Source organism: Peromyscus maniculatus, chromosome 4, assembly GCF_049852395.1.
Source record: "Peromyscus maniculatus bairdii isolate BWxNUB_F1_BW_parent chromosome 4, HU_Pman_BW_mat_3.1, whole genome shotgun sequence".
Classification (NCBI taxonomy): Eukaryota; Metazoa; Chordata; class Mammalia; order Rodentia; family Cricetidae; genus Peromyscus; species Peromyscus maniculatus.
Window position 1 is genome coordinate 53714345 of NC_134855.1, and position 24384 is coordinate 53738728.

General features: G+C 39.0%; 1 protein-coding gene across 1 annotated transcript in view; it reads left to right on the forward strand.

The window, feature by feature from the left end:
- The window catches only part of Agps (alkylglycerone phosphate synthase), a 105006-nt gene that overhangs the window by 15421 nt on the left and 65201 nt on the right, over positions 1 to 24384 (forward strand). Inside the window, exons 2-8 of the mRNA XM_006972465.4 lie at positions 9942 to 10031; positions 11405 to 11495; positions 13650 to 13770; positions 14070 to 14144; positions 17629 to 17700; positions 19133 to 19212; positions 21096 to 21176. Coding sequence (XP_006972527.3) covers positions 9942 to 10031; positions 11405 to 11495; positions 13650 to 13770; positions 14070 to 14144; positions 17629 to 17700; positions 19133 to 19212; positions 21096 to 21176 — 610 coding nt within the window. The remainder of the gene's footprint in view (positions 1 to 9941; positions 10032 to 11404; positions 11496 to 13649; positions 13771 to 14069; positions 14145 to 17628; positions 17701 to 19132; positions 19213 to 21095; positions 21177 to 24384) is intronic.

The following is a 24384-nucleotide window of genomic DNA, read 5'->3' on the forward strand; positions in this document are numbered from 1 at the left end:
GAACTGCAAGGTTCTTCCTGAAGGCCTTTGCTCACTTACTGAGTCATCAGTTCAGGAAACTTCAGATCCACTTCCTCTTCCAGTTGCTCGAACAAGAGGGGGAGCAGTGGAAGTCAATTCCATTTTCCAGTTGGTGCCTTCCACAATCACCCCATGGGTAGATTACACCAGACAGTGAAGGGGACAGGAGCCATGGGTCTAAGGACAGTTGAGGGAACACAAGGAAAATCTAGAGCGTCTGCCTCCTTAGCTGACACTTCCCTGATGCTGGTTTGGGTTGTTTTCAGGATGGAGTAAGCTACCTGACCACTTTTAGATCTTCCCAAGGTAGGTGCCAAGCTTGTATAGGGGTGGGTGGGTGTTTGCTCTAGACCAAGGTATGCATGACTAATACTCGTATTTACATTTCCAGAGACACTCAAACACCAATATAATTCTAATTGGCAGAATTTGGGGTGGTAGTTAAGAACAGTGTTGAGATAAGGGCCTAGTGTGAGTGGTGATCACCAGATGATTCTGTCAGTTTGAAAGGCTGGTGTTGCCTCACTTACTCCAGTTTTCTCTTCTTAGACCCCCTTCCTTGTTTCTTTGTGTACAAGAATGTTCCCTATAGCTCCCCCCCCCTTTTTTTTTTAAATTTTAGACACTGTTTTCAACCCTTGATCCTACCCTGCAAATTTATAAAAGATTTTGGCTATGGAGAGTTAAATATGTACTACTTGGTTTGTTGTATGTTTGAAGCTGTGATCGTAACTGACTTTTTCTGTCTTGAAAAAGATGTTAGGAACTCCATTTTCCTTTTCTGGTAACAAAATATCATGGAATTCCTTTAAGCATATGAAAGATGACACTGGAGTTCCAGGGCTGAGCAACACATTGCCTCGGGTTCAGGGAGTTGTGGGGATTGTACTACTGGGTTCATGGTGTTTGCTACGAGGCTCCCTCCTCATTTTCTTCTGTGTGACTCCTGAGTGTATTCTGTCTCTCTCTCCATGGGTACCCATGGCTGGTTTTGTAAATGTGTTCTGTAAAATATACAGTTACTTTGTGTTTTTTTTCTTCTCTGAAATGCTGTTATATTCTGGGTCTTATTTCTCCTTTTCTTTGTATTCAACACTGTGTTTCTGTTTTTTTTTTTCTGATTCATTTTTCTTGTTTTAAATTAATTTTTTAGTTAGTATATAAAATAATGATTTCCTCATAAGATTTTCACACATGTATCATTGTATATTACTTTTGTATTCCTCTTACCCTCCAGTGCCCTCTCTTCCTCTTGCCAAATAGTCTCCTTTCATCTCTCATTTAAATCTGGATTTTGCCTAGAGAAAAAAGTCACTATTCTAAAATCTGTGCGCCAGTCTACTTAAGTGATTCTGATTATTGTGTAATATCTCACAGAATGCATTTACACTTTCTTTCTCCATTCTCTAGTAACAGTGCTCCAGGAAATGGAGCAAACATGTTCCCTTATGGAACAGGGCATAACTTTGTCTGAAGCATATGCTCAGGAGTTACTGATGGATTTCTTTCTTTTTTTTTTTTTTTCCTTTTTTTTCTTTTATTTTTTTTGAGACAGGGCTTCTCTGTGTAGCTTTGCACCTTTCCTGGGACTCACTTGGTAGCCCAGGCTGGCCTTGAACTCACAGAGATCTGCCTGGCTCTGCCTCCTGAGTGCTGGGATTAAAGGCGTGCGCCACCACCGCCCGGCTGGATTTCTGATTGACATAACTTGTGTATAGTTAGCACAGGATTTTTCTGCAGAGTTGCTTACTAGGAACACTTGTGTTCCTCTTTGTGTGCTGTGGGATGGTCTGTATGTCAAATGTGTTGCTCTGATTGGTCAATAAATAAATAAAATAATAAATAAATAAATAAATAAATAAAATAATAAATAAATAAAACACTGATTGGCCAGTGGCCAGGCAGGAAGTATAGGTGGGACTAACAGAGAGGAGAATTGAGAGAACAGGAAGGCGGAGGGAGACACTGCCAGCCGCTGCCATGACAGGCAGCATGTGAAGACGCCGGTAAGTCACGAGCCATGTGGCAAGGTATAGATTTAGAGAAATGGATTAATTAAGATGTAAGAACTAAATAGCTAGAAGCCTGAGCCATTAGGCCAAACAGTTTAAATAATATAAGTGTCTGTGTAGCCGGGCGTTGGTGGCGCACGCCTTTAATCCCAGCACTCGGGAGGCAGAGCCAGGCGGATCTCTGTGAGTTCGAGGCCGGCCTGGGCTACCAAGTGAGCTCCAGGGAAGGCGCAAAGCTACACAGAGAAACCCTGTCTCGAAAAAAACCAAAAAAAAAAAAAAAAAAATATAAGTGTCTGTGTGTTTATTTTATAAGTGGGCTGTCGGACGGCTGGGGTTTGGCGGGACCTGCAGAGAAACTCTCCAGCTAAATTTGGATGTCTTTAAAAACCTTTAAAAAAGATTTATTTTATTTTATGTGAATGGATGTTTGGCCTTCATGTATGACTGTATAACGTGCATGCAATGCCTATAGAGACTGGAGGAGGGCATTGAAGTCCTTGAAACTGAAGTTAACCAGTGGTTGTGAGCCTCCGTATAGGTGCAGGGAATCAAACCTGGGTCCTCTGGAAGAGCAAGTGCTCTTAACTGCTGGACATGGCAGCACATGTCTGTAATCCCAGAGCTTGGGAGACCAAGGCAGAAGGATCGGGGGTAGAAGAAGACAGTCTTCTGAGGCTGACTCCCTATATCTTCACAGTGCAGGTGACCATGTCTGCACTCTTCCCACCAGTAACTTGAATAAACTGCAGGTACTGGGGAGGGTTCAGTTGTGTTGGCTTTGTCTGTCCTGCACCTCACAGTGTCCCCAGGTCATTGATTGGATGCTTTCTATAGTTCCATTTCTGTGATGAGTTAGACTCAGGGTTTTGCAAGTAGAGGTTCTCTCAGGAGTATGCAGAGATAGAAGTGTCCATGGTCCTGCACAGAAAGTGAAATTAGTGCACCGTGAGGCTGTTTCCCATGCTTCCTTCTCTCTGGGAAATACAAGCCTAATCAGATAAAGGTAGGGCGGTGAATTTTATATCAGGCAACAGGAGACAAAACCTAATGATGTTCAGGTGATTTTCTAAGCCAGAAATTACATCTCACAACCAGGAGTAATAGACTATTAAGGTTTTCTCTGAAATAACTCCAACCACACTATTTGTATTAATTCCCTATTTGAAAGGGCATTTGTTTACTGTTAGAGTCAGGCGGTGTATATTGTACACATTTGTGAAAGCTTTCTTACTGAGTTTTTAAATAATTTTGTAGGATTGGCAGGTTAGATATGAAGATGACTTTAAATTTATTTCCAAAGACCTACATTTTTTTTAAGTTAAACTTAGAATATAGGATTACACCTTCCTCCCCTATCAATCTTGAGATTTCTAGTGAGAACTTTTTTTTCCCCCAGGCAGGGTTTCTCTGTGTAGCTTTGCGCCTTTCCTGGATCTCGCTCTGTAGACCAGGCTGGCCTCAAACTCACAGCATCTGCCTGCCTCTGCCTCCTGATTGCTGGGATTAAAGGCGTGCGCCACTACCGCCCAGCGAGAACTCCCATTTTTTTTTTTTTTTTTAATAAATAAAGAAGTTGATGGGAATAGAATTTCATTTGTAGGATTTCCCTCAGTTACAGCCCCTATCCCCCATCCCACTGACCTTGATTTATGGGAATTTTCCAGAGTGTATCTTTTCAAGGACAGAGAGGGAGGGGGAGGGGGAGGGGAAGAGAGAGAGAGAGAGAGAGAGAGAGAGAGAGAGAGAGAGAGAGAGAGAGAGAGTGAGTGAGTGAGTGAGTATTTGCTGTCTTTCTCATCACTTTTGGTTTGGTTTTGGCTTTTCAAGACAGGGTTTCTCTGTGTATCCCTGGCTGTCCTGGAACTCACTGTAGACCAGGCTGGCCTCGAACTCACAGAGATCCGCCTGCCTCTGCCTCCTGAATGCCTAAGTCTCGTCATTTCTTTTCTTTTTTTTTCTGATCAAGCTCCAAAATTTTATTTTCCTCTTAAGGCATATACAGGCGAGGGCAAGGGGAAGTGCAAGCATGATATTTCACAAGCTCTCTCTTGGGTTGTACCAGCCTTGAAGCAGTTAATCACAATGCAGAGAATCAAGGTCTCTATTAGAAAGTCTTGAGGAGGGTTAGAATCTGTGCACACTGCATGCATGTTCGATAGGTTTGAAAGTGGCTAGCACTGAGGCTCCCTGGCCAGCACTGAGTCGTTACTGGCGTTCTTCTCACTCTTCCAAAAGCTGTTTCTCACTTTAAACTGGACAGACAGGCCAAAGCTCACCTTCATCTGACCAAATAAGAAGTAAGACATTTTTCATTAGAATTTTATCAGAACAGCTTTAAAAGTTATTAGCTAACTGATCTTAAAAAGTTGTTAACCCAGAGTAAAAGTAGGTGAACTAACTTGTTCCTTTTCCTGATGTTTGCATGAGAATACCATGCTTAGAAAAAGTAATGGTAGAAGCCATGCACTTAGACTCAGAAGCTTGTAACTTACTATTGAAGAAGAGTGGGGATGTGATGATTAGTCTCCAGGTACAGACTCAGAAGTGAGCCTGCCTATTTAAAACTAAATAAAGGAACTCCCTATGGATTAGTAATAACAGTACTAGTCTAAACATTTCACTTAATAGACCGAGTAACAGGCCTGGGGAGTGGGAAAATGGAGTTTGCAAGCTACACATCTCCTAGGAGAATACTGCCACCTTGTGTATATATGATGCTAGTTTATATTTTTATATTCTATTTTGTTGCAACAAATAATTTTTCTTTTTCATATTTGTACTACTTGGCTCTGCAAGTTTGTAAAACTTTTTTTTTTTAATAGAGTAAAATCAAGCCAACCCTCTTTTTTTTGGCAATAGGAAGTGTTGGGTTTTGAAGACGTCAGATTGGGTGTAGTTAGCTCCAGGAATTGAGAGATGATACTCATTTACCTCTGGTTTTGTTGTGAATGATTTTCTTTTATTAGAATATTTGGGAAAGCAGAGGATTTTTAGAATTCTTTATTGTAGTTTTTTTGGTGCCCTGGGATTATTATTCCAAATGGTGGAGTGTACTGTGTGATGGGGAGGGTATCAGGCACCTGGCTTATTGATACAGCCCCTGTCCTTGATTCTTAAATGTTTCCTTCAGGCCCAGTGCAGAATGACCACAGTAAGAACATAGAATAGTGCCTTGAGGAAGTATTAAAGTGGTGAAAAGAGGGCTCTTTAATGATTTCGGCTACCTGAGGGTGTAATTTAGTGGGTTTCAGATATTGTCACAAGACTGGGAGACAGACGTGGATACTCATAACTCAGCCATGTGATCATGGCCTCTCTCAGGAAAACTTCTTTAGCTGGAAAAGGTGGGACAGGACAGTTTTTAAGGATCAAATTTTGTAACATGTGGGAGCTTTACTCTCATTTGCAAATGTTAAACCTGTGATATGTATCAAGATACGTGGCAGTCTTCTACACAGAGGATTATTAGGATCAATAACTTTATAAAAGCTGTTTAGGCTCACAGTTTGGAGGCATCTTTCTGTGACTGATATCTGTTGTTTTGGGCCAGTGGCAAGGCAGCACATCACACTAAGCAGCATGTGGCCGAGCAAACTAGTCATTCTATGCCTGGGCTATAAGAAAGAGACCGGGGATGCACCGTTCCCTTTTAGGACATGTCCCTAATGACTCTAGACTTCCTACTAGCCGTCACCTACTAAAGGCTTTGTCATCTTATAATACCTTGCCTGGGGAACCAAGCCTTTAACACAAGGGCTTTTGGGGAACATTCCTGGTCCAAACTTTTGCAAAAAGAATTTCCTGATTGGGATAAAGAGAAAGGAAGTATCATTAGCTTACATTCGAAAGCTTGCAGATTCTTTAGGATAGTTTCTACTTTTAAATGGAAGGTCAAATATTCTGCAGCATTCAAATCTCCTTGTTGAATAGTACTATAGTTTCTACCTTATTTCTTTGAGAAAGGGACTCTCACTAAACCTGGAGCTAGACTGGTGTGAAACTTCTGTGAAAACCCCAGCTGTCTTCCTTTTTCTGCTTCCCTCCTCCTCCTCCTCCTCCTCCTCCTCCTCCTCCTCCTCCTCCTCCTCCTCCTCCCCCTCCTCCTTCCCCTCCTCCCCCCAGTGCTGGGGCTACAGGAGGGTGGCCCAGCTGGCTTTTTGTGTGGTCACTGGGCTCTCAACTCAGGTCTACATGCCCCCCCTCCCAGGGTGCATCAAGTCTTCTTACATACTGAGCATCTCTCCAGCCCTGAGCTGTGAAGTTTTTCTGTAAAGGCATTCCTAGAAGCCTATTCTAAACTGTCCTCTACATGATGTAGGAATGTTGTGGGAATAGGAGAAATATTAAGCCAGGTGAAGCCCACCACCTTTAATCTCAGCATAGGCAGATAGATCTTTGTGAGTTTGAGGCCAACTTGGTCTACATAGCAAGTTCCAGGACAGCAAGGCCTATGTAGAGACTCTGTTTCAAAACAGAAAAAGGAATGAATAGAAAAAAGAATTAATTGACCCATTTATAGATCTTATCTTTGGGTTGATGCTTTTGAGATGTTTTGAGCAGGTTTTTTTTTTTTAATTTTTTTTTAATAGAGACTGTATTTTATTGATAGCAAACCATGATTTTATTATCTCTGCTGTTGCTGGAGAGCTTCTCTCCAGGTTCCCCAAGCCCCGCAGTCCCACAATCTACTTATAAAATAATCACTCAGACGCTTATATCACTTATAAACTGTATGGCCATGGCAGGCTTCTTGCTAACTGTTCTTTTATCTTAAATTAACCCATTTCTATAAATCTATACCTTGCCACGTGGCTGGTGGCTTAGCAGAGTCTTCACATGCTGCTTCTCCTGGCGGTGGCTGCAGTGTCTCTCCTCAGCCTTCCGCTTCCCAGAATTCTCCTCTCTCCTTGTCCCACCTACTTCCTGCCTGGCAACCTACTTCCTGCCTGGTCATTGGCCATCAGTGTTTTATTTATATATAGAGCAATATCCACAGCACTTGTTTCTTGCTTGATATTGTTTGCATTGGTTGTAGTTACATCTTATCTAGGTCATTATCCCTCATTATTTTTGGACAATATTTGATAACCATTCCTTTGTATATAGTCTTGTATTAGTTTACAACCTTCTTATTTAGACAAAAAGGGGGAGATGTAGTGGGTAGCCATTCCAGCTTGGATCTGGAAGTTCCAACCCCCATTGAGACTCTGGCAACTGTCACGCCTATGAGGCGGGGCGAGGGGAGGTGCTGGAAACCCGAGAGCTGGATGGGCGAGCGCTCGCTCTGGGCGCGCTCTCTGCGCTTGGACCCTGGATGGTGGAGATTGATTGTGCAGAGCTCCAGAGAACACCGCTGGATTGCAATACGCCTTCCCCAGACCCCCGCGACCTATCCATTCCTTCATTTGTAAGTCATCCACTAAATAAATCTTCCTTTTAACTACGTGGAGTGGCCTTTATAATTTCCCCCAATACTCTGCCTTTTGAGATAGAGGCTCACTATGTAGCCTAGGCTAGCCTTGAACTTGTGATCCTTTTGCCTCTACTTCCCTAGTTCTAGGAAACCATGATTTCAAAGAGAAAATTCTTGGTTTCTTTGTCTCAACTCTATGTATAGAGACTTTTGTACATACTTGGTTACTTGTATCTGATTCATTGTACTATATTCATGCTGCAATTGTTTGAAAAGCCTTTGGCCTTGGACAATAATTGCCATAAAAATTTACTTCTCAGTTTTTGTTTTCTTCTTCCTTGAGAATTATGGAAAATTTGAAGAGTACTTTCTAGTGAGAATATCTTTGTTAATTCTGAATTATTGCTTTTATTATACTTTAAAAAGAGATGGGTTCTCTAGCTGGGTACAGTGGCAAGCTTATTTTGAATTAATTTGGCATATAGCCTTTTTGAATAGAAAACAGTTTTCATTTAGTTATTTTCATTTCAAGCTGTATAGCTGAAACATTTGCCATTAATTTATTTCAGTAGCTAAGATCACACCATGCACCCTTGTAACACTAAAACTAACACCATACTTAAGTATGGCTCTGCACATGCCCAGATCAGTGTATTTCCTGTATAATGCACATTACTGATTTTGATGAAAGTGGTTTTTGAAATTATGAAGATTCATAATTTGGAATGAAAAAAGAAATACTGAAAGCTGATATAATCATTAGTGGTTATCTGTAGGTCAAGATTGGTATTTACATTGAGGCTGAAGAATGTAGATGGTTTATAAATCTAGTACTGATTTTTCTATGTCTTTTTATAGTTTCAAAGTACCAATACTTGGGTTCTGTGGTTCTTCACACTCTTCTTTAGTTTCTGTTTATTAATTTCGTCCCTGGTCTTTATTATTTTCCGCATCTACCGCTTTCAGGCTGGCCTGCTGTTTCTTTCCTGAGGAGCTCATTAAATCTCAGTATTCTGCGGTTTAGATGTAAACACAGACATCTGCTGCTCTTGGAACCATCTTTGCTCCATCCCGGGGGCTGTGATAAAGTTTGTTTGTTTTTGTTTTCATTTGACTCTAGGAATTTTAAAGTTTCCTCCTTGATTTCTCTCGTGGGTGTATGGTCGTTTAAGTGGTTGTGAAAATGAAAACAAATGCATTGTTCAATCTCCATGTGTTTGTATAGTGTCTATAGTTTCTCTTGCTATCACTATAAGCTAATAAGATATAAAAGATTATTTTAATATGTTAAGACTTGATTTATGGCCTAAAATGTAGCACTTGTATTTTAAATCTGCTTTATTAATGTTTCTGCTAGTAGTTGAACTACCTTATATATTGGTCTTATTCATTATAGCAGAAAATTAAAAATTAAAAATTTTCTAACACATGTAAAAGTCAGCTTCCTGTTCAAGTGAGTTCTTGTTTTAACTGCAGAGTTATTTAGGCCATCTTATGATTCATCTACTTACACTATTAGAGACAAGATCCAGGATTTTGAGCATGGCGGGCTCTATCCCATACTTTAAACTTAGTGTACAAGGTGAAATATTTGTCTTATAAGCACAATTCTTTTCATCTGTCTTTGAATCAATTAAATTTATTGATCTTAGCTCACTGTATAGCATCCTCTGCTTAATACAGTGATTTTACATTTGGAATTGTTAATATGTAGGCATTTTAATATGTTCTTATTTTTATTTCAACAGTAGTGAGTGTATGGTTGTTTAAGTGGTTGTGAAAATGAAAAGCCATTGATACATTGTTTGGTTTTGAAATGTTTAGCAAATGTTTTTTTTTAAAGAGCTAAAATTATTTTTAGTTTGTGTATGTGTGTGTGTGTGTGTGTGTGTGTGTGTGTGTGAGAGAGAGAGAGAGAGAGAGAGAGAGAATATTAATACTAGTTTTAAGAGGTAAATTCAACGTGAAAAAACTGAAACAAGGGGGAATATGATATTTTTTTTCTAGTGACTTTTACTCTACTCCAGCAATGGTGAGCACATGGATGCCTGTTTTGGGAAAAGTACTAGAGTAAGAAAAAGGGCTGAGATGTTCAGAGGTTGGCATATGAAAGTCTGTATAAGTGAGTTGATCTTGGGGTTTGTCTTAGTGGTTTTACACATTTTCTTAGTATTAAAGTGTGGAAATGGTGGTGATTGCTGATAGTATGATGTCATGTACATAGCAGAGAGATACACATATATGTGTATGTATATATATATGTATATGAGAGAGAGTGCACAAGAGTGGTGTGTGTGGGTATGTGATGTGCACATGGAATCTAAAGGTGTTGGGTTCTCCAGCTGGTTGTGAGCCAGCACAGGTGGGTCCTGGTTGCTAAACTCAAATCCTCTGTAAGAGCAGTACGCACTTTTAACTGCTGAGCGTCTCTAGTGCCAGCATAGGTCCTGTATGTGTATATATATATGTGTGTGTGTTTTTCTTCTCACTAGACAAGAAGTTTTGAAATGGAATGGATGGGGCTATAATGATTCCAAGTTCCTCTTCAATAAGAAGGGCCAGGTTGAGCTGACTGGGAAAAGGTAACTCTGCTTTTTAAGTTCATTTTATTCCTTCTTTTTCTCTTCATATATATATATTTATATTGTTTTTGTTTTTGTTTTTCGAGACAGGGTTTCTCTGTGTAGCTTTGTGCCTTTCCTGGGACTCACTTGGTAGCCCAGGCTGGCCTCGAACTCACAGAAATCCACCTGGCTCTGCCTCCTGAGTGCTGGGATTAAAGGCGTGCACCACCACCGCCCGGCTCTTCCTATATTTTTTAAACATAAAAAAGGGAATAATATGATGTCCCCTCCTCTAAGCAAAAAGTTACCAGCACTTTGCTATAATTCCTTTATATCATATATTTTAAATTCTGATGGCATCATGATACCGATTCTTTTATATCTCAAAATAAGCCCTAATATAATCATTCATAAATTTTAATTAATATCACACTTCTAAAGTAACAAAGCTTGTTATAATATCTAATTTCTTAGTCCATAGTCTCATTGCCCCTGTTGTCTTACAAATGATTTCTATAGATAGTTTTCTGAATCAGGATCCAAAGAGTTATCCATCCCATGCCACCCCTTGTCCTCCATGCTTTTGAGTTATTGGAAATGACTTTCTATTTAAGTCTGGTAATTTACATCTGTGTTTGGGTTATAATGAAAAGTAACACCTTTAAGGTTATTAGGACAGCATTAATTAAGAGCAAAGAGGATGTAGTGTCACTATTAGAGACTTTATCTAGAACAGCGGTTCTCAACCTTCCTAATGCTGCAACCCTTTAATACAGTTCCTTGTGTTGTGGTGACCCCCAACCATAAAATAATCTTGATTGCAACTTCGTAACTGTAATTTTGTTGCTGTTATGAATCACAATATAAATATCTGATGTGCAGGATGTCTGATAGACGACCCTGTGAAAGGTGGTTTGGCTCCCAAAGCGGTTGCAGCCCGCAAGTTGAGAACCGCTGATCTAGGTAGTGATAGAAGTAGAGAATTCATCTGCTAGTTTTAGAGACTGGAAGACTGCATCACTGCCACTGTAACCAGCATTGGTCCCCGAAGGCTTCAATTCCTGTGTCGTTGAGTTCTGATCCAAAAACGTGAGAGAAAGGAAGAATAAAGGTGTATTCTATAAGCTCTTGAAGGTGGGCATGGGGAAGGTGGGTACTTGGCATATTCATTTTAGGGGTAGGCAGTTCTCCCCTCTCCAAAGCTCACACAAGAATAAATCCCCAAATATGGAAATAGGATCTGGGTACTCTGGAATTAAATATGTAGTATACAAGCAGTTTTGTTAGTGAAACTTTTAGGAACTGCTTCATCATTCCTAGAAACAGAATATAAACTTCACTTTAGATAAAGATACCTCTCTCTAGCATTCTTTATCTACTTTGTACCTTAGGTACCCTCTTAGTGGCTTGGCTTTACCAACTTTGAAAGACTGGATCCAAAACACCCTTGGAGTAAGTCTGGAGCATAAAACTACCTCTAAAGTAAGCAAAACAATAGTTATAAATGTTCAGTTGTACTTTTTATGACTACTCAATTATATTATCATAACTTGTTACATTGTTTGGTACAGTTTGTTGTGAAGTCTGTTTACTGGTCTTGTTAAGATCAGTTTTCTAGTGTTAGAGGTCTAGATCCCAACCTCAGAATTTGCCAGATTTACTGGGCAGACTTGCTTCTTTCTGTGCCTTGGTGATTCTAAATTGAGGTGAGTATAAAGACTGATCTACTTTGTACAGTGTGGCAGTGAATGAAGCTAATTTGTTATATGAGAGCTGTTGGTTTTATAGAAGAGGCAGATTTTAAAATAATAGGCAGATATTAATCTAGGATAAATGTGTGTTATTTTAAGGTGAAAATATATTTTAATATTATTCCATATAATTTTTAGTGTTAGAACAGATAGAGAATACTTGAAGAATTACTAAAATGTGAAAATTTGAATAAGAATCAAGATTTTTAGTTTTTATAATTCCACTTTTCAGAATGTGCTATTAAAATTTTTTAAACTGATCTGGTGTCAGTGGCCCACACCTGAAATCTCAACATTTGGGTGGTAAAGGCAAGAGGATTATAAGTTTGAGATCAACCTGAGCTACATAATGGGTCCTGACTTAAGAAAAGAATAAAACTAGACCAAGCAAGAAATCTTCAAAAAAAAAAAAAAAGAAAAAAAAAAAGAAAATAAAAAAACACAACCATAAACTTTATGCATTTGAAACCAATGAAATATTTGGCATTTCTTCATATTGTCGTTATTCTTACTGTTACTTTACTATACACAAAGCAGTCATCTCGTCTCTGCAGTTGGATATTCTGGTCCATAAATATGTACTGTCTTATGGACTGTATTCAGCAGTTAATCGCTTCTAGGAGCTGGAGCAATGGCTCAATAGTCAGGAGCTACTTTTGCAGAGAACCTAGGTTTAGTTTCCAGAGCCCACATGATGGCGTACAACAGTTTGTAACTGCAGCTCTTTTTTTAGTAATCTAAGATGCCGGCCAGCTGTTTGTTGGAATTCTCTTGGTTATTTCCTTTTAGTAACTATAGGATAACTTTTATGAAGGCAAGACCACCCCACCTCATCCCCATTAACTCTAATTGCTGTTTCCATGGTATTTAGATCAGTGCTTGGCTTTTTGAGTAAAAATACTTATCTGAATGAATATAGTACCTTAACAGACTAAGAAAGTATAGAAATACCAGACTTTTTTGTTTATATTTTCTTATATATCTGTATCCCAAATACTATATTAACTTTCTTTATATTCAATTTTATATGTTTGATATGCTCTTAGGTGCTTTTCACAAAAATTCGTTTACTTGATCTGCTTTCCATATAGTAGTTGTGCACATTTGGTTGTTAATCTTATTAACATGTGTGGAAACCAAGGCTCATGAAAGTTGAATGATATACACTGTGTGGTTTTAACTTTACAGTTGAAGATTGGGCTTCAAGATACTAGCTGAAATTGAGTACCAAGTTTATAATTAAGTCATGCCTTTTTATTCATGTATTTTATGTATATGAGTGCCTTCATGCACATCAGAAGAAGGAATCTGATCCCATCACAGATGGTTGTGAGCCACCATGTGGCTGCTGGGAACTGAACTCAGGACTTCGGAAAAAGCAGTCAAGTGCTCTTAATTGCTGAGCCTTCTCTCCACCCCCAAGTGATGCATTTTTTAAACTGCCCAATAATAATAGTTTTATTACTGAGTATAAGAGTTTCTGTGCAACATTTAAAAATGGCCATTAAAGAATAAGAGATAGAAAATTTTATCTACAGGTGAAAATTTTCGATATAAAACACACCTAGTATCTTTAGTCTAAACCGAAGGTTTGAGGCTTCCTTGTCTTCTCTGTTGTTGATTGCAGTCTTCATTGTCAATTACAAAGGGAACCACAGAAACAAAGAGAAAGCATAGTCTCCCTGTTACACAGATGAGATGAGATAATTCACCAATGATTTGTCCTTTGCTACTGTTACCAAGTTGGACTCTATTGATACTTTCCTGTATATTTATCATATGTTGAATGTTAAAAAAAATCTACATCTTACAATCATTCTCCAAGCAGAGGGGATAAAAATTTATTATTTAGAAAAAAGTCAAAGAAACCAATTTTATTTTTTAGGCATCCTTAAATCCTAGTGAAGCACCTCCTTCTATTGTCAATGAAGATTTCCTTCAGGAACTTAAAGAAACTAGTATTTCCTACTCACAGGAAGCAGATGATCGAGTGTTCAGAGCTCACGGTAGGTTGCTTAGACTGGGGCTATTCACACTGGTGCTGCTCACACTGGCATTGCTCATGCTGGTGCTGTTCACATGGACTGCTCATGTTGGTGCTATTCACACTAGGGCTGCTTACATTTGTGACTGCTCATGTTGGTGCTCCTCACACTCGGGCTGCTCACATTTGTGCTGGTTACACTGGGGCTCCTCACACTAGGGCTGCTCACGCTGGGACTGCTCACATTGGCTTTCTGTCTTTATGTAGAAGCTTCCTGTAAATTAAATTGGTTTGCATTTTTCTTTTTAAATCACAAAACAGGTCATTGTCTTCATGAGATATTTTTGCTCAGGGAAGGGATGTTGGAGCGGATTCCTGATATAGTTGTTTGGCCAAGTAAGTTGTTTTAACTCTTTATATCATTTTAGTATAGTTTGTTTCCAAACACGTTATCAGTTCTCTGAAGAATTTCTTTAATTATGTGACTTTCTTACCGATAATGAAACCTAGTTTTCCTTTGAATGAGGACAAGTTTTGAGAGAACGTTGCAGTGTGCAGCAATGCATTGTAAGGCGTGGTGGCAGTCTTAAGGCTTTTCCAAGATGTGGAGATGGTTGTTTCCTGTTGTTGTCTGGAGTTCCACACATGTGCATATGAAATTTACTGATGTTGTCTTTAAATCTGTTTAATCTGAATCTTAATTATACTGTATGGAACTTTCCTGATTTGCGATCAGGCAAGGGCCCATCAGGCAGGGCTTTTTACCATTGTGAATGTCAAATAGTGCAGATGTCTTTTGTTTCCATGTACTTCTGTAACCCAGGTTTCCACTGGTGTATGCATATAAAACCCAAAAATTAACTTTGGAGGCTAGTGAGAAGGCTCAGCAGGTAATGGTGCTTGCCTTATAAACATGACAACCTCTGTTTAATCTCCTGAATTTGATCCTGGAACCTACATAAAGGAGGAAGAAGAAAACCAACTCCACAGAGTTGTCCTCTAACCTCTACACATGTACTCCGCATCTCACACACACACACACACACACACACACACACACACACACACACACACACACACACACACACCACACCACCACCACCACCACCACCAACAACAACAATATTAATTTTTTTTAAATTGGGGCTGGAGAGATGCTTCAATGGTTAAAAACACTGACTGCTCTTCCAGAGGACCCAGACTCTATTCCCAGCATCCACATGGCAGCTTATACCATCTGTTAACTCCAGTTGCAGGAGATCCAACACCTTTTCTGCCTTCTGCGGGCACTGCATACACATGATATACAGACATACACACAGGCAAAACACTCATACACATGAAATAAAATTGAAAATTAAAAATAATTATAACCTTACATAAGCTAGATATCATGTATCCTTGTAAACCCAGCACTTGGGAGTTTTGAGGCAAGGGGATCAGGAATTCCAGTTCATCTTTGACTATATTGTGAGCTTAAGATCAGCCTGTATCAAAAAACGAAGTCCCAAAGCAAATTTTCCACTTACTAAGTATCTATGCAATATTTTCAGTTTGCTACATACCTCAGCTAGGTACCGAGGATAAAAAAAAGTTGAGAAGAAAAATCCCTGTTTTCAAGTGCGGTGGGATATAGTGAAGGAAGAAAGTAAGTGGATAATATACTGGATAGTGCTGACTGGTTCAGAGAACTGTAAAAGCAGATCCCATATAAAGGGTGGGTGGGAGACAGGGGAGTGCTGTTTGTGGTAACACAGGCCAGGAAGGCTCTTCACTAAGTGACACCCAGAGAAGACACACTGCCTTAAGATTTTCCCCCACTTTTTTGAGACAGTTTCACTGTGTAGCCCTGGCTTTCCTGGAACTCACTCTGTAGACCAGGCTGGCCTCAATTTAGAGATCTGCCTGCCTCTCTCTGCCTCCCAGGTGAATGCTGGGGTTAAAGGCATGCACCACCATGCCTGGCTTTAATTTTTTTCAACAGACACCTTCTGGTATTCTTTCATTATTCTTATTCTGTTCCTCACTCTCTGTCTCTCTTTCTGTCCCCTCCATCTCCTCTCTGTATATGGTATGGTGCAGAATTGTGAATGTATGTGTGTATACCTGTGCACATGTGTGCAGAAGCCAGGGCAGGACCGTTGGGTATTGTTCTGTCTCTCTCTTACTGCCCTGAGAGAAGATTTCTCCCTGGACCAGAAACTCCCCATGTCTGCTAGGCTGGCTGGTTACTGAGCTCTCAGGATCCACCTACCTTTGCCTCCCACCTGCCCAGTGCTGGAGTTAGAGGCAAATGCATCCATGCCTGGCTTTTTATGTAGGTACTAGAGAATTGGTCTTAGGTCTTTATGTTTGCAAAGCAAGTGCCATTCCTAACTCTCATATATTATCTTTTAAACTACTAATAGTAAACTGTATAAGCTTAATCTGAAAGTCTAAAAATAGATTTTGATTAAAAATTGAAGTGGCCCTACAGTTTCATGGTAGAGTATGTGGTTAGCATTTTAAGGCCCTGGGTTTCCAACCCACAAAGAAACTATTATACAAAGTCTAAGTATTTCTAGCTTTATGCAAACTGAGATAGGTATTTGTAACATTTGTAAAACAAGACCTTTGCTTACACAAGTATATGTCAGTTTGTCTGTTTTTCCTAACATCCTTCTTTCTCTTTCAGGATATTAGCAGTTAATATTATAATTTTTCCTTTTCCTTTCCTCAAACTTTGTCTTCCATGTGATCCAGTGTCCTGCAACTGATCTTAAGAAATCCCTGCCATGTTGCTCCCTCCTTAAAACCTCACTCCTGCCCCAGTGCCAAGGACGCTGGAGTAGTACCATCTTGCTTGGCATATAGTCATCCACAGTTAGTTTTTTGTTATTTAGATAGCCTTAGTTATATACAAAGGGAAGGAATTCATGTGCTGCTCTATTTTGGTAAGATTTTAGTATTTGTTTATGAATAAAGAAACAATAGTGCTAAAGTTAGTGGGTGAAAGTATGAGAAATACACTGTTTGCATAGTCTTAGTGTATATAGTTACTGACTTCAACAGGAAATAAAACATCCTTCCGCTAGGATTAGCTGACAGTACCTACCTAACCAAATGATCCCATTAGGATTACCGGAAACGAGACACATCTTGTTATACCGTGCTGAGAAAGGCATAGCTTTACTCCTGTGAGACGCCCACCAACTGTGGAGTCTCTATTCAATCTTAGGGAAGCATGCAGACTCAGAGATTTCCTTAAAATAACTGCCTAAAGTTTCCCACAAGTGCCATTGTCTTGAAAGTCAAAGACAGATAAGGAACTGTGTCTATTTAGAGAAGACTAACAAGGCATCACAACTAGAACAGTGTGTGATTCCAGCCTTGACCCTGATCCGAAAAGGAATGTTGGTGGGGTTCTGGAGGAAGGGCTATAGGTTGTTTTTTGTCAATGTTGATTGATTTTGATAATTAGATTTTCTTTGTATGAGATGTTAATGTTTGAGAGTATGACATGAAAGACTTTTTTAATGCAATTTTTGTTTTGTTTTGTTTTTCGAGACAGGGTTTCTCTGTGTAGTTTTAGTGCCTGTCCTGAATCTCGCTCTGTGGACCAGGCTGGCTTCAAACTCACAGAGATCCACCTGGCTCTGCCTCTGAGTGCTGGGATTAAAGGCATGTGCCAACACCGCCCGGCTTAATGCAATTTTTTAAAGTCTAAAATTGTTAAAAATATTTTTGAAAAGAACCTGTCATTTAATATAGCCATTTAACATGGTATGAGTAAATAAGGAAAAAGTTCACATGCTCAAGAGCTTTGTGGACCCTTAGTTTGTAAGAATATGAAGATTTTATTCATGTGCCTATAGTTAATACATTTTCCCTTTTTCAACAGCATGTCATGATGAAGTAGTTAAGATTGTGAACCTAGCATGCAAATACAACCTTTGTATCATACCAATTGGTGGTACGTATTGTGTTTTTCAATTTTAATATGTTTAAATTTGTTCTGTTTAAAATATTTATATATTTAATTATATTCCCTTGAAAACAAACATTGTGATTATAATGCAGTTATTGTAAACAATTGGCTCTTAGTGATCTTTTGTGTTGTAAGTAGGTCTCCCTAAACTGCCTGAGCTGTTGTAATTCTAAATAAGAAAATGTTTAGTAATTTTTTTAAACCTGTGTGTCTGTGTGAATTATTTTATTTTTATAAGGCAAAACATAAATGTGCCCAGTGTCAGCTTTGGAGCAACAGAGTGATTATGGAACATTAAGAATTAAAAGTTCACCAGTGCACCGATGGTCAGTGCCTCGGATTACAGAAAGTTAGCATTACTTTTTTTATCTTTAAATAAATTGATCTTGGAGTTTTTGTTGTTATTGTTGACTGCATGATTTTAATAAATAAGCCAGAGGAAATTACCTTCACTCTCGCTGTATTGGCATTGGTGAATGGAAATTAGACCTCAGCAACCCTAGGAGTCCAGACTTCCTCCCCAGCTGATACTGTCCTTTTAGTTAGTGAACAAAGGTACCACAGTGTTACTTACTATGACTTTTTCTTTTATTGCAAATGATGTTATAAGCAAGTGCTTGTTACCAACTTCAGGTGCTATATTTGCGACTGACAATCTTGCCTGGTGAAATTAAACTGATGTGTACAGATTACTTCTTCTGGAAATTGAATTCCAGAGGTTTCTTCTCCACACAGACTGTATGGAAATAGCAACTAAAATGGTATTTTATATGGGGTGATACAGATGTAGTTAAAACTTAAAATGTTGTATTATTCTTTGTTAAGAAAGCATTTCTCCTTTGACAAATTATGTTAAGAGGGAAATAGGAGTACATTTTTAAAATAATTCTGCATATTATTTATCTTATTTACCATCACTTCTCACCGAAGAATATGAAGATTTGTTTTTAAATATCATGATCTGGGCATTTAGCTTTGTATTTTATTACAGCTTTTTGTGTAAGACTGTTCTTTAACAGAAAGGCAGTCATGTAATTATGGTAGTAAGCAGTTGGTTGTGCTTCTAGGATTGTGTTCAGGACTTGTCTTTTTTCTTTTAAGCTACCTCTCCTCGGTGATCATTAGCTTAGATCTTTGCTAATTATGTTTTTGGAGTTCTACAAATTGCTAGGGCTTTCCATGAGTGTGTCATGCCCAGGGATGGAGCCAAAGCCCATTGCTTTCAGTTCCATAGTAGTCTGCATTTGGCATTCAGCATAAAGTAAAGGTGAGTTTGTTTCAGTGTGTTAGCTTTTGCAAAGTAGAAGTAGGAGTCAGTGCTTGCAGGCCCATTTGTGTTCTCTGTACTAGGGATTTCTTCCAGAAATGCAGCGGAAGCAAACTGTTTAAACATATTTTTTGTTTCCTGTTTTGACAGGAGGAACAAGTGTGTCATATGGCTTGATGTGTCCTGCAGATGAGACAAGAACAATAATTTCTCTGGACACTTCACAAATGGTATGTGATATTCTAAGATATATTTGGGTTGTTTTCTATTTAAAACATCATTTTCTTAATTCTGTATTTTAGCTTCATAATCAGGTAATCAGAAGCTAAGTTCCCTAGTTCTAAGGTACAGATCTTGATACTGTACTGCCAAATTAGCATGTAAATTGATCATTTGAGAAGCAAGATTTTGAAGCTTAAGACAGTAGATAACTTGATGTCTGTTATTGTAAAGAAATTATTATTAGTTATAAGTAATTTCAGTAATGCATACCTACTTGCCTCCCAGACTTAACCCAATGCTCGTGCGCATTTGCTGGTGAGGAGTGGAAGAGCTGGTTTTTATAAGGTCCGAAAGCTTGCAGAGTTAAGGCTTTAATCTGGCTTGAATTTTACCTTCAGACATCTGTAGTCATAGCGACTTTGTGTGAACTTTTTAATTTGAATCTTCTTTGAACAGCAAGGTAAAGGCAACAATATGCCTATGCCTAGAGTGAATAGTTACTAAGGTTTTGTTTCATTTGCTCTCTTTGATTTTCTAGGACTTTTAAAAACAAATCTTGATATGCTACTTTGTATCTGTTTTGTCTCTTTTTTAAAAAAGGTTATTTTTTCATGTAACTATTGTATTTTTTAATCACTCTTGTCAAGTCAAAATCAATAGTCCACACCTATTTTTGAAGGTATCTTTATGATAGTTGGTTAGTTCTAATGGGACTCTAGAAAAGGGCCTTGTTAACTTTGGTTGTTTCTCTTTTTATCTGAAGGTGTACTTTCCCTTTTCCCATCATTACTGACTTTGGAAGAAACTAGGCTGTTTATAGTATGGCATGACACAGTTTGAATTCATCTGCTGCTCTTCCTTGGTGTCACCTAACTTTTCTTCTCGGCCCTGGATATAGTCTAGTTAGATTTCTTCCTCCTTTCCTCTTGTCTCCTCCTCCCCTCCTTCCTTGCCTCCCTGTCCTCCATAGAAAGCTTATTTTATAGAGAGATGGCAGTGTGCTCTATAAAATTCATTTTATTTACTTAAAAACCAACACACAATTGTACATGCATTGGGATTATTTTGATACATGTTTACTGTGGTAATGGTCAAATCAGCAGTTAGCACATCTATGACTTTGTTAGGCTTTTTAACGTTGTATAGTATTGGGAGAGGCAGGACTGAACTTGATAGTGACTGCCTCATGATTGCATTGTAGCACTCCCCACCAGTCTTTCTTTTCATTCTGGAGAGGAAGAAATGACAGCCTATTCTGGAATAGGCTTTAGAATGTTCTTGGATTTCTGGGTAGTTGCAGATGACCTTGAACTCCTGATCCTCCTGTGTACCTCTGGAAATACAGGTGTACACCACCATCCTGGCTCAGTTCCTTTTTCGGAGCATGAGATGGAATAATGTGTTTTGTTTAAGCGCAGAGATGCTGTGCATTATATTTAAATATCTTAGCAGGTGTTTTTTTTTTCCTCTCTCATTTTCTGATTTGTAGATATGATTGTTATGTTAGCAGCAATGCAAATAGATGTTTCCTGTATACTGTTTTTTATGTGGACTATCCTATTTATTTCTTTAGCAACCCTGTTAATATACACCACTACTGTCTACACTTTACAATTGAGGACTCCCTAAGACTAGACAGTTACTTGTCTAAGCTGAGCTATCACATTTAGTTTAATGTCTGCACAAAGATGGAGTGTGTGTTTCTATTCCAGCACCTGCATCACGTACTGCTCCTGTTACAACATCATGGCATAGAGTAAGGATAAGGGGGGGCTTGCTTTCCTTACTTCCTGATTACTACCTTGTACTGAAGCTTTGAATTTGGAAGTTAGGTATTTCCTAATAAATGTTAATGGCTCAAAGGAATGAGACCTCTCTTCCTTTGTAACAGAACCGGATTCTCTGGGTTGATGAGAACAATCTGACAGCTCACGTAGAGGCTGGGATAACAGGACAAGAGTTGGAAAGACAGGTATGTTCTCTCTTTAAACAGCTCTATTCTCTGAAGGAAGTGCCTTTCACAATACATTGGCCAATCAGTGAATCTGCTTAGTTTTTGTTGCAGGTTGAGCTAGAACTGAGAATATAGTAGTGAAGGAGACACTATCCCTACCCTCAGGGGACTTACGTTGGGGATAGAAGATTGGGGCCGGGCGGTGGTGGTGCACGCCTTTAATCCCAGCACTCGGGAGGCAGAGGCAGGCGGATCTTTCTGAGTTCGAGGCCAGCCTGGTCTACAGAGCTAGATCCAGGAAAGGCACAAAACTACACAGAAAGAAACCCTGCCTCGAAAAACCAAAAAAAAAAAAAAAAAAAAGAAGAAGAAGAAGATTGGAGAATAGACAATGTAGACAATGAATGATTCAGGATAAGTAAGACTAAGTCGTGTTATCAAATGAGACCAGGTAGGAAGAGCTTGGACAATTATGTATCATTATAGGTTTGACATTTAAAATGAGACTTAAATAGAAGGCAATGAGTGAGAACAAATTATGTATAAAATTGCCATAATGAAATTCATTACTTGGTATGATAACTTTAAAAATTAATAAAATAAAATGAGGCTCAAGGATGAGTCAGAGTTAGCAGAAAGGAGGTCAGGTGAAGAGACCAACCCTGAGGAAGAAGTGTGTGCAGGAGCGTGAAGGGTAGCTGTTGCTTTAGGGACCCTTAGTCTTCATGTTCTTTCTCAGTATTTGAATGAATTTTAAGATTTGCTGTTTATGGGTTCTAAGCAGGTAATTATTAAAATGAATTGATTCACGGGGGCTAGAGAGATGGCTCAGAGTTTAAGAGCACCAACTGCCATTCCCGAAGATCTGGGTTCAGTTCCCAGCACCTACATGGCAACTTACAACCCTTGGCAACTCCAGTGCCAGGGCATCCATCACCCTTTTCTGGCCTCCAAGGGCAGTGCATGTATGTGGTGCACAGACTGTACATGCAGACAAAGCACACATACACATAAAATAAATGATGCCCCCCAAAATTTAAAATTAATTCTTTAAACTTCCCCAAATATGGTCAAGATGATTGTAACCCAGCTTTTTATAAACAAAAATTAGGAATTGTGATTTGTTGGTGACACACCAATCACTTTGTTCAAACTAGATTATAGTTTGTCCCTGAACCTTTAATATGACACAGAAAATGTATGGTTAATAATTGTAATTTAATTGTTTGTTTCCCCCCCACCCCTTTTTTTGAAATGATTAAATCTGGTCTACTTGTGACTAGTTCTTGAAAAATTTATTACAATACTAAAAGATTTTTGAAGTATTGAAAAGTTTCACTTATGAGTGGTTTTTAGTGAAATTATATTTGGAAAAGTTCAACAGTTAGCAAATAGCAATACCTGCCCAGCTTAGGCAGCTTGTCTCCAGGAGCTAAAAAGTAATTAACTTACTTAAAATGGAGCAGATTTGTTGAGGTGTTGTCAGAGATCTTCAGATAAGTCAAGGCTTTATAGAGTGAAGACAAAGGACTTATTAATTGTTACAGTTTCTAATGAACTTTGATAATATTCAGTGAAAAACACCCAGAAGGCCCTGGATTAGTCCTCCATTAGCTTGAATGGGAGACATTATCGACAGCCACTTTCTTTACTAACAAAGAATGGCCTTTTAGGCCTCCAGTTTTATAGCCTTTATGATAGCATTTGATATAGTATTTTAACCTTTCTACATTTTTCTTCTTTTTTAAAGGTTAAAATTAAAATTCAAGGAACACATCTCCTTGAAATGTAAATGACATTTCTCTCCAGTAGGTGCTTCTGAGATTGTCCCTGCTAGTTTGTTTCTGTCCTGGTGCCACAGAACCTGCTGGGCTGCAGTGGCTGTCAGGGTTGTGCCTGCAGCCATCTCCCCTTAGTTTATCCCTCAGCTGAGACGGCCAACTTAAAGTGTCCTGATCATTACATTGGTTTTTGTTTTCTTTTTTGGTTTTTCGAGACAGGGTTTCTCTGTGTAGTTTTGGTGCCTGTCCTGGATCTCACTCTGTAGTCCAGGCTGGCCTCAAACTCACAGAGATCCGCCTGGCTCTGCCTCCCGAGTGCTGGGATTAAAGGCGTGCGCCACAGCTGACCAGCCAACATTGGTTTTTAATATGCTTAAATGTTAAGGTACATCACTGACATGCCAGTTACGGATTTTGGAGTTTCCTTAGGGATTTAATAAGTCTCTGGTTACTTTTTTATCTAGTAGTCTGGGGATATGTGGCTTAAGTTTTTTCTTTCCAGAGATAACATCACTAATGATTTTATAGAATCTTGTTTTCTTGTGATTTCACATAGCTTCCAGCTCTTCCTTTAGACTTCAGATACAGATCTTAGCTGTGTGACCTTGGACAGGCTTCAGACTCTGTGAAATAGTGATAGTATTACCTCTTAGGGTTTTTACTAGAATGAAGGATGTTAATAATGTAACACATTTAGAACTTCACTCTATTAATTTCCATCAAATATTATTTACTTCACTCAGGTAGACTGAATTTTATTCCTTTTGCAGCTGAAGATTTCCAGACTTGTCCGCACTGTAGATGTTTGTTTACAACTTTCATGCTATCCTTACATTTGATCCATGGGCACAAACATCGCGGACATACTCTACATCTCTGCATGACTTACTTGAGAAATAAAGCAGTTGCTGCACTGGATGACTATCAAATGGTCAACACAGATTGATGTGCGGGCAGCAGTGACTGTACAGATGGTGGTGTCTGTGCCGTTTGACAGGAGATGGCTGAGACTTGAAAGTCATTTTAGTGGAATGGCTTTGGTGTTGTTGCAGTAAAGGGCATCCATTCAACCTCAGGTGCTGTACAGATGGTGAAGCCAAGCTAATATAGAAAAATGAGAAACAAGTGACTGTTTAATGTACAGGAATGCTTGGTCCACATCACAAGTAAATGATGGCATTGCATTTGGGAAGCCTAGCCAGATGGCTGTACATTAAAACACACGACTCCTTGAGAGAATTAAGTACAGGCAATTTGCTCAGATTTCCTGGAGGCCTGCTGCATATTATGTTAGGGTAGGGGAGAAAGAAAGATGAAGTGCTTTATTTATTGAAAGTGTTAGGTGAAGTTGGCAGGTATTGAAGTGTAATCTGATCTCCATAAGTATTTAAAGTGTCTCTTCAAGGGCTTGGGGCACAAGGAAGGGTCAGCTGGCTTTAAAAACA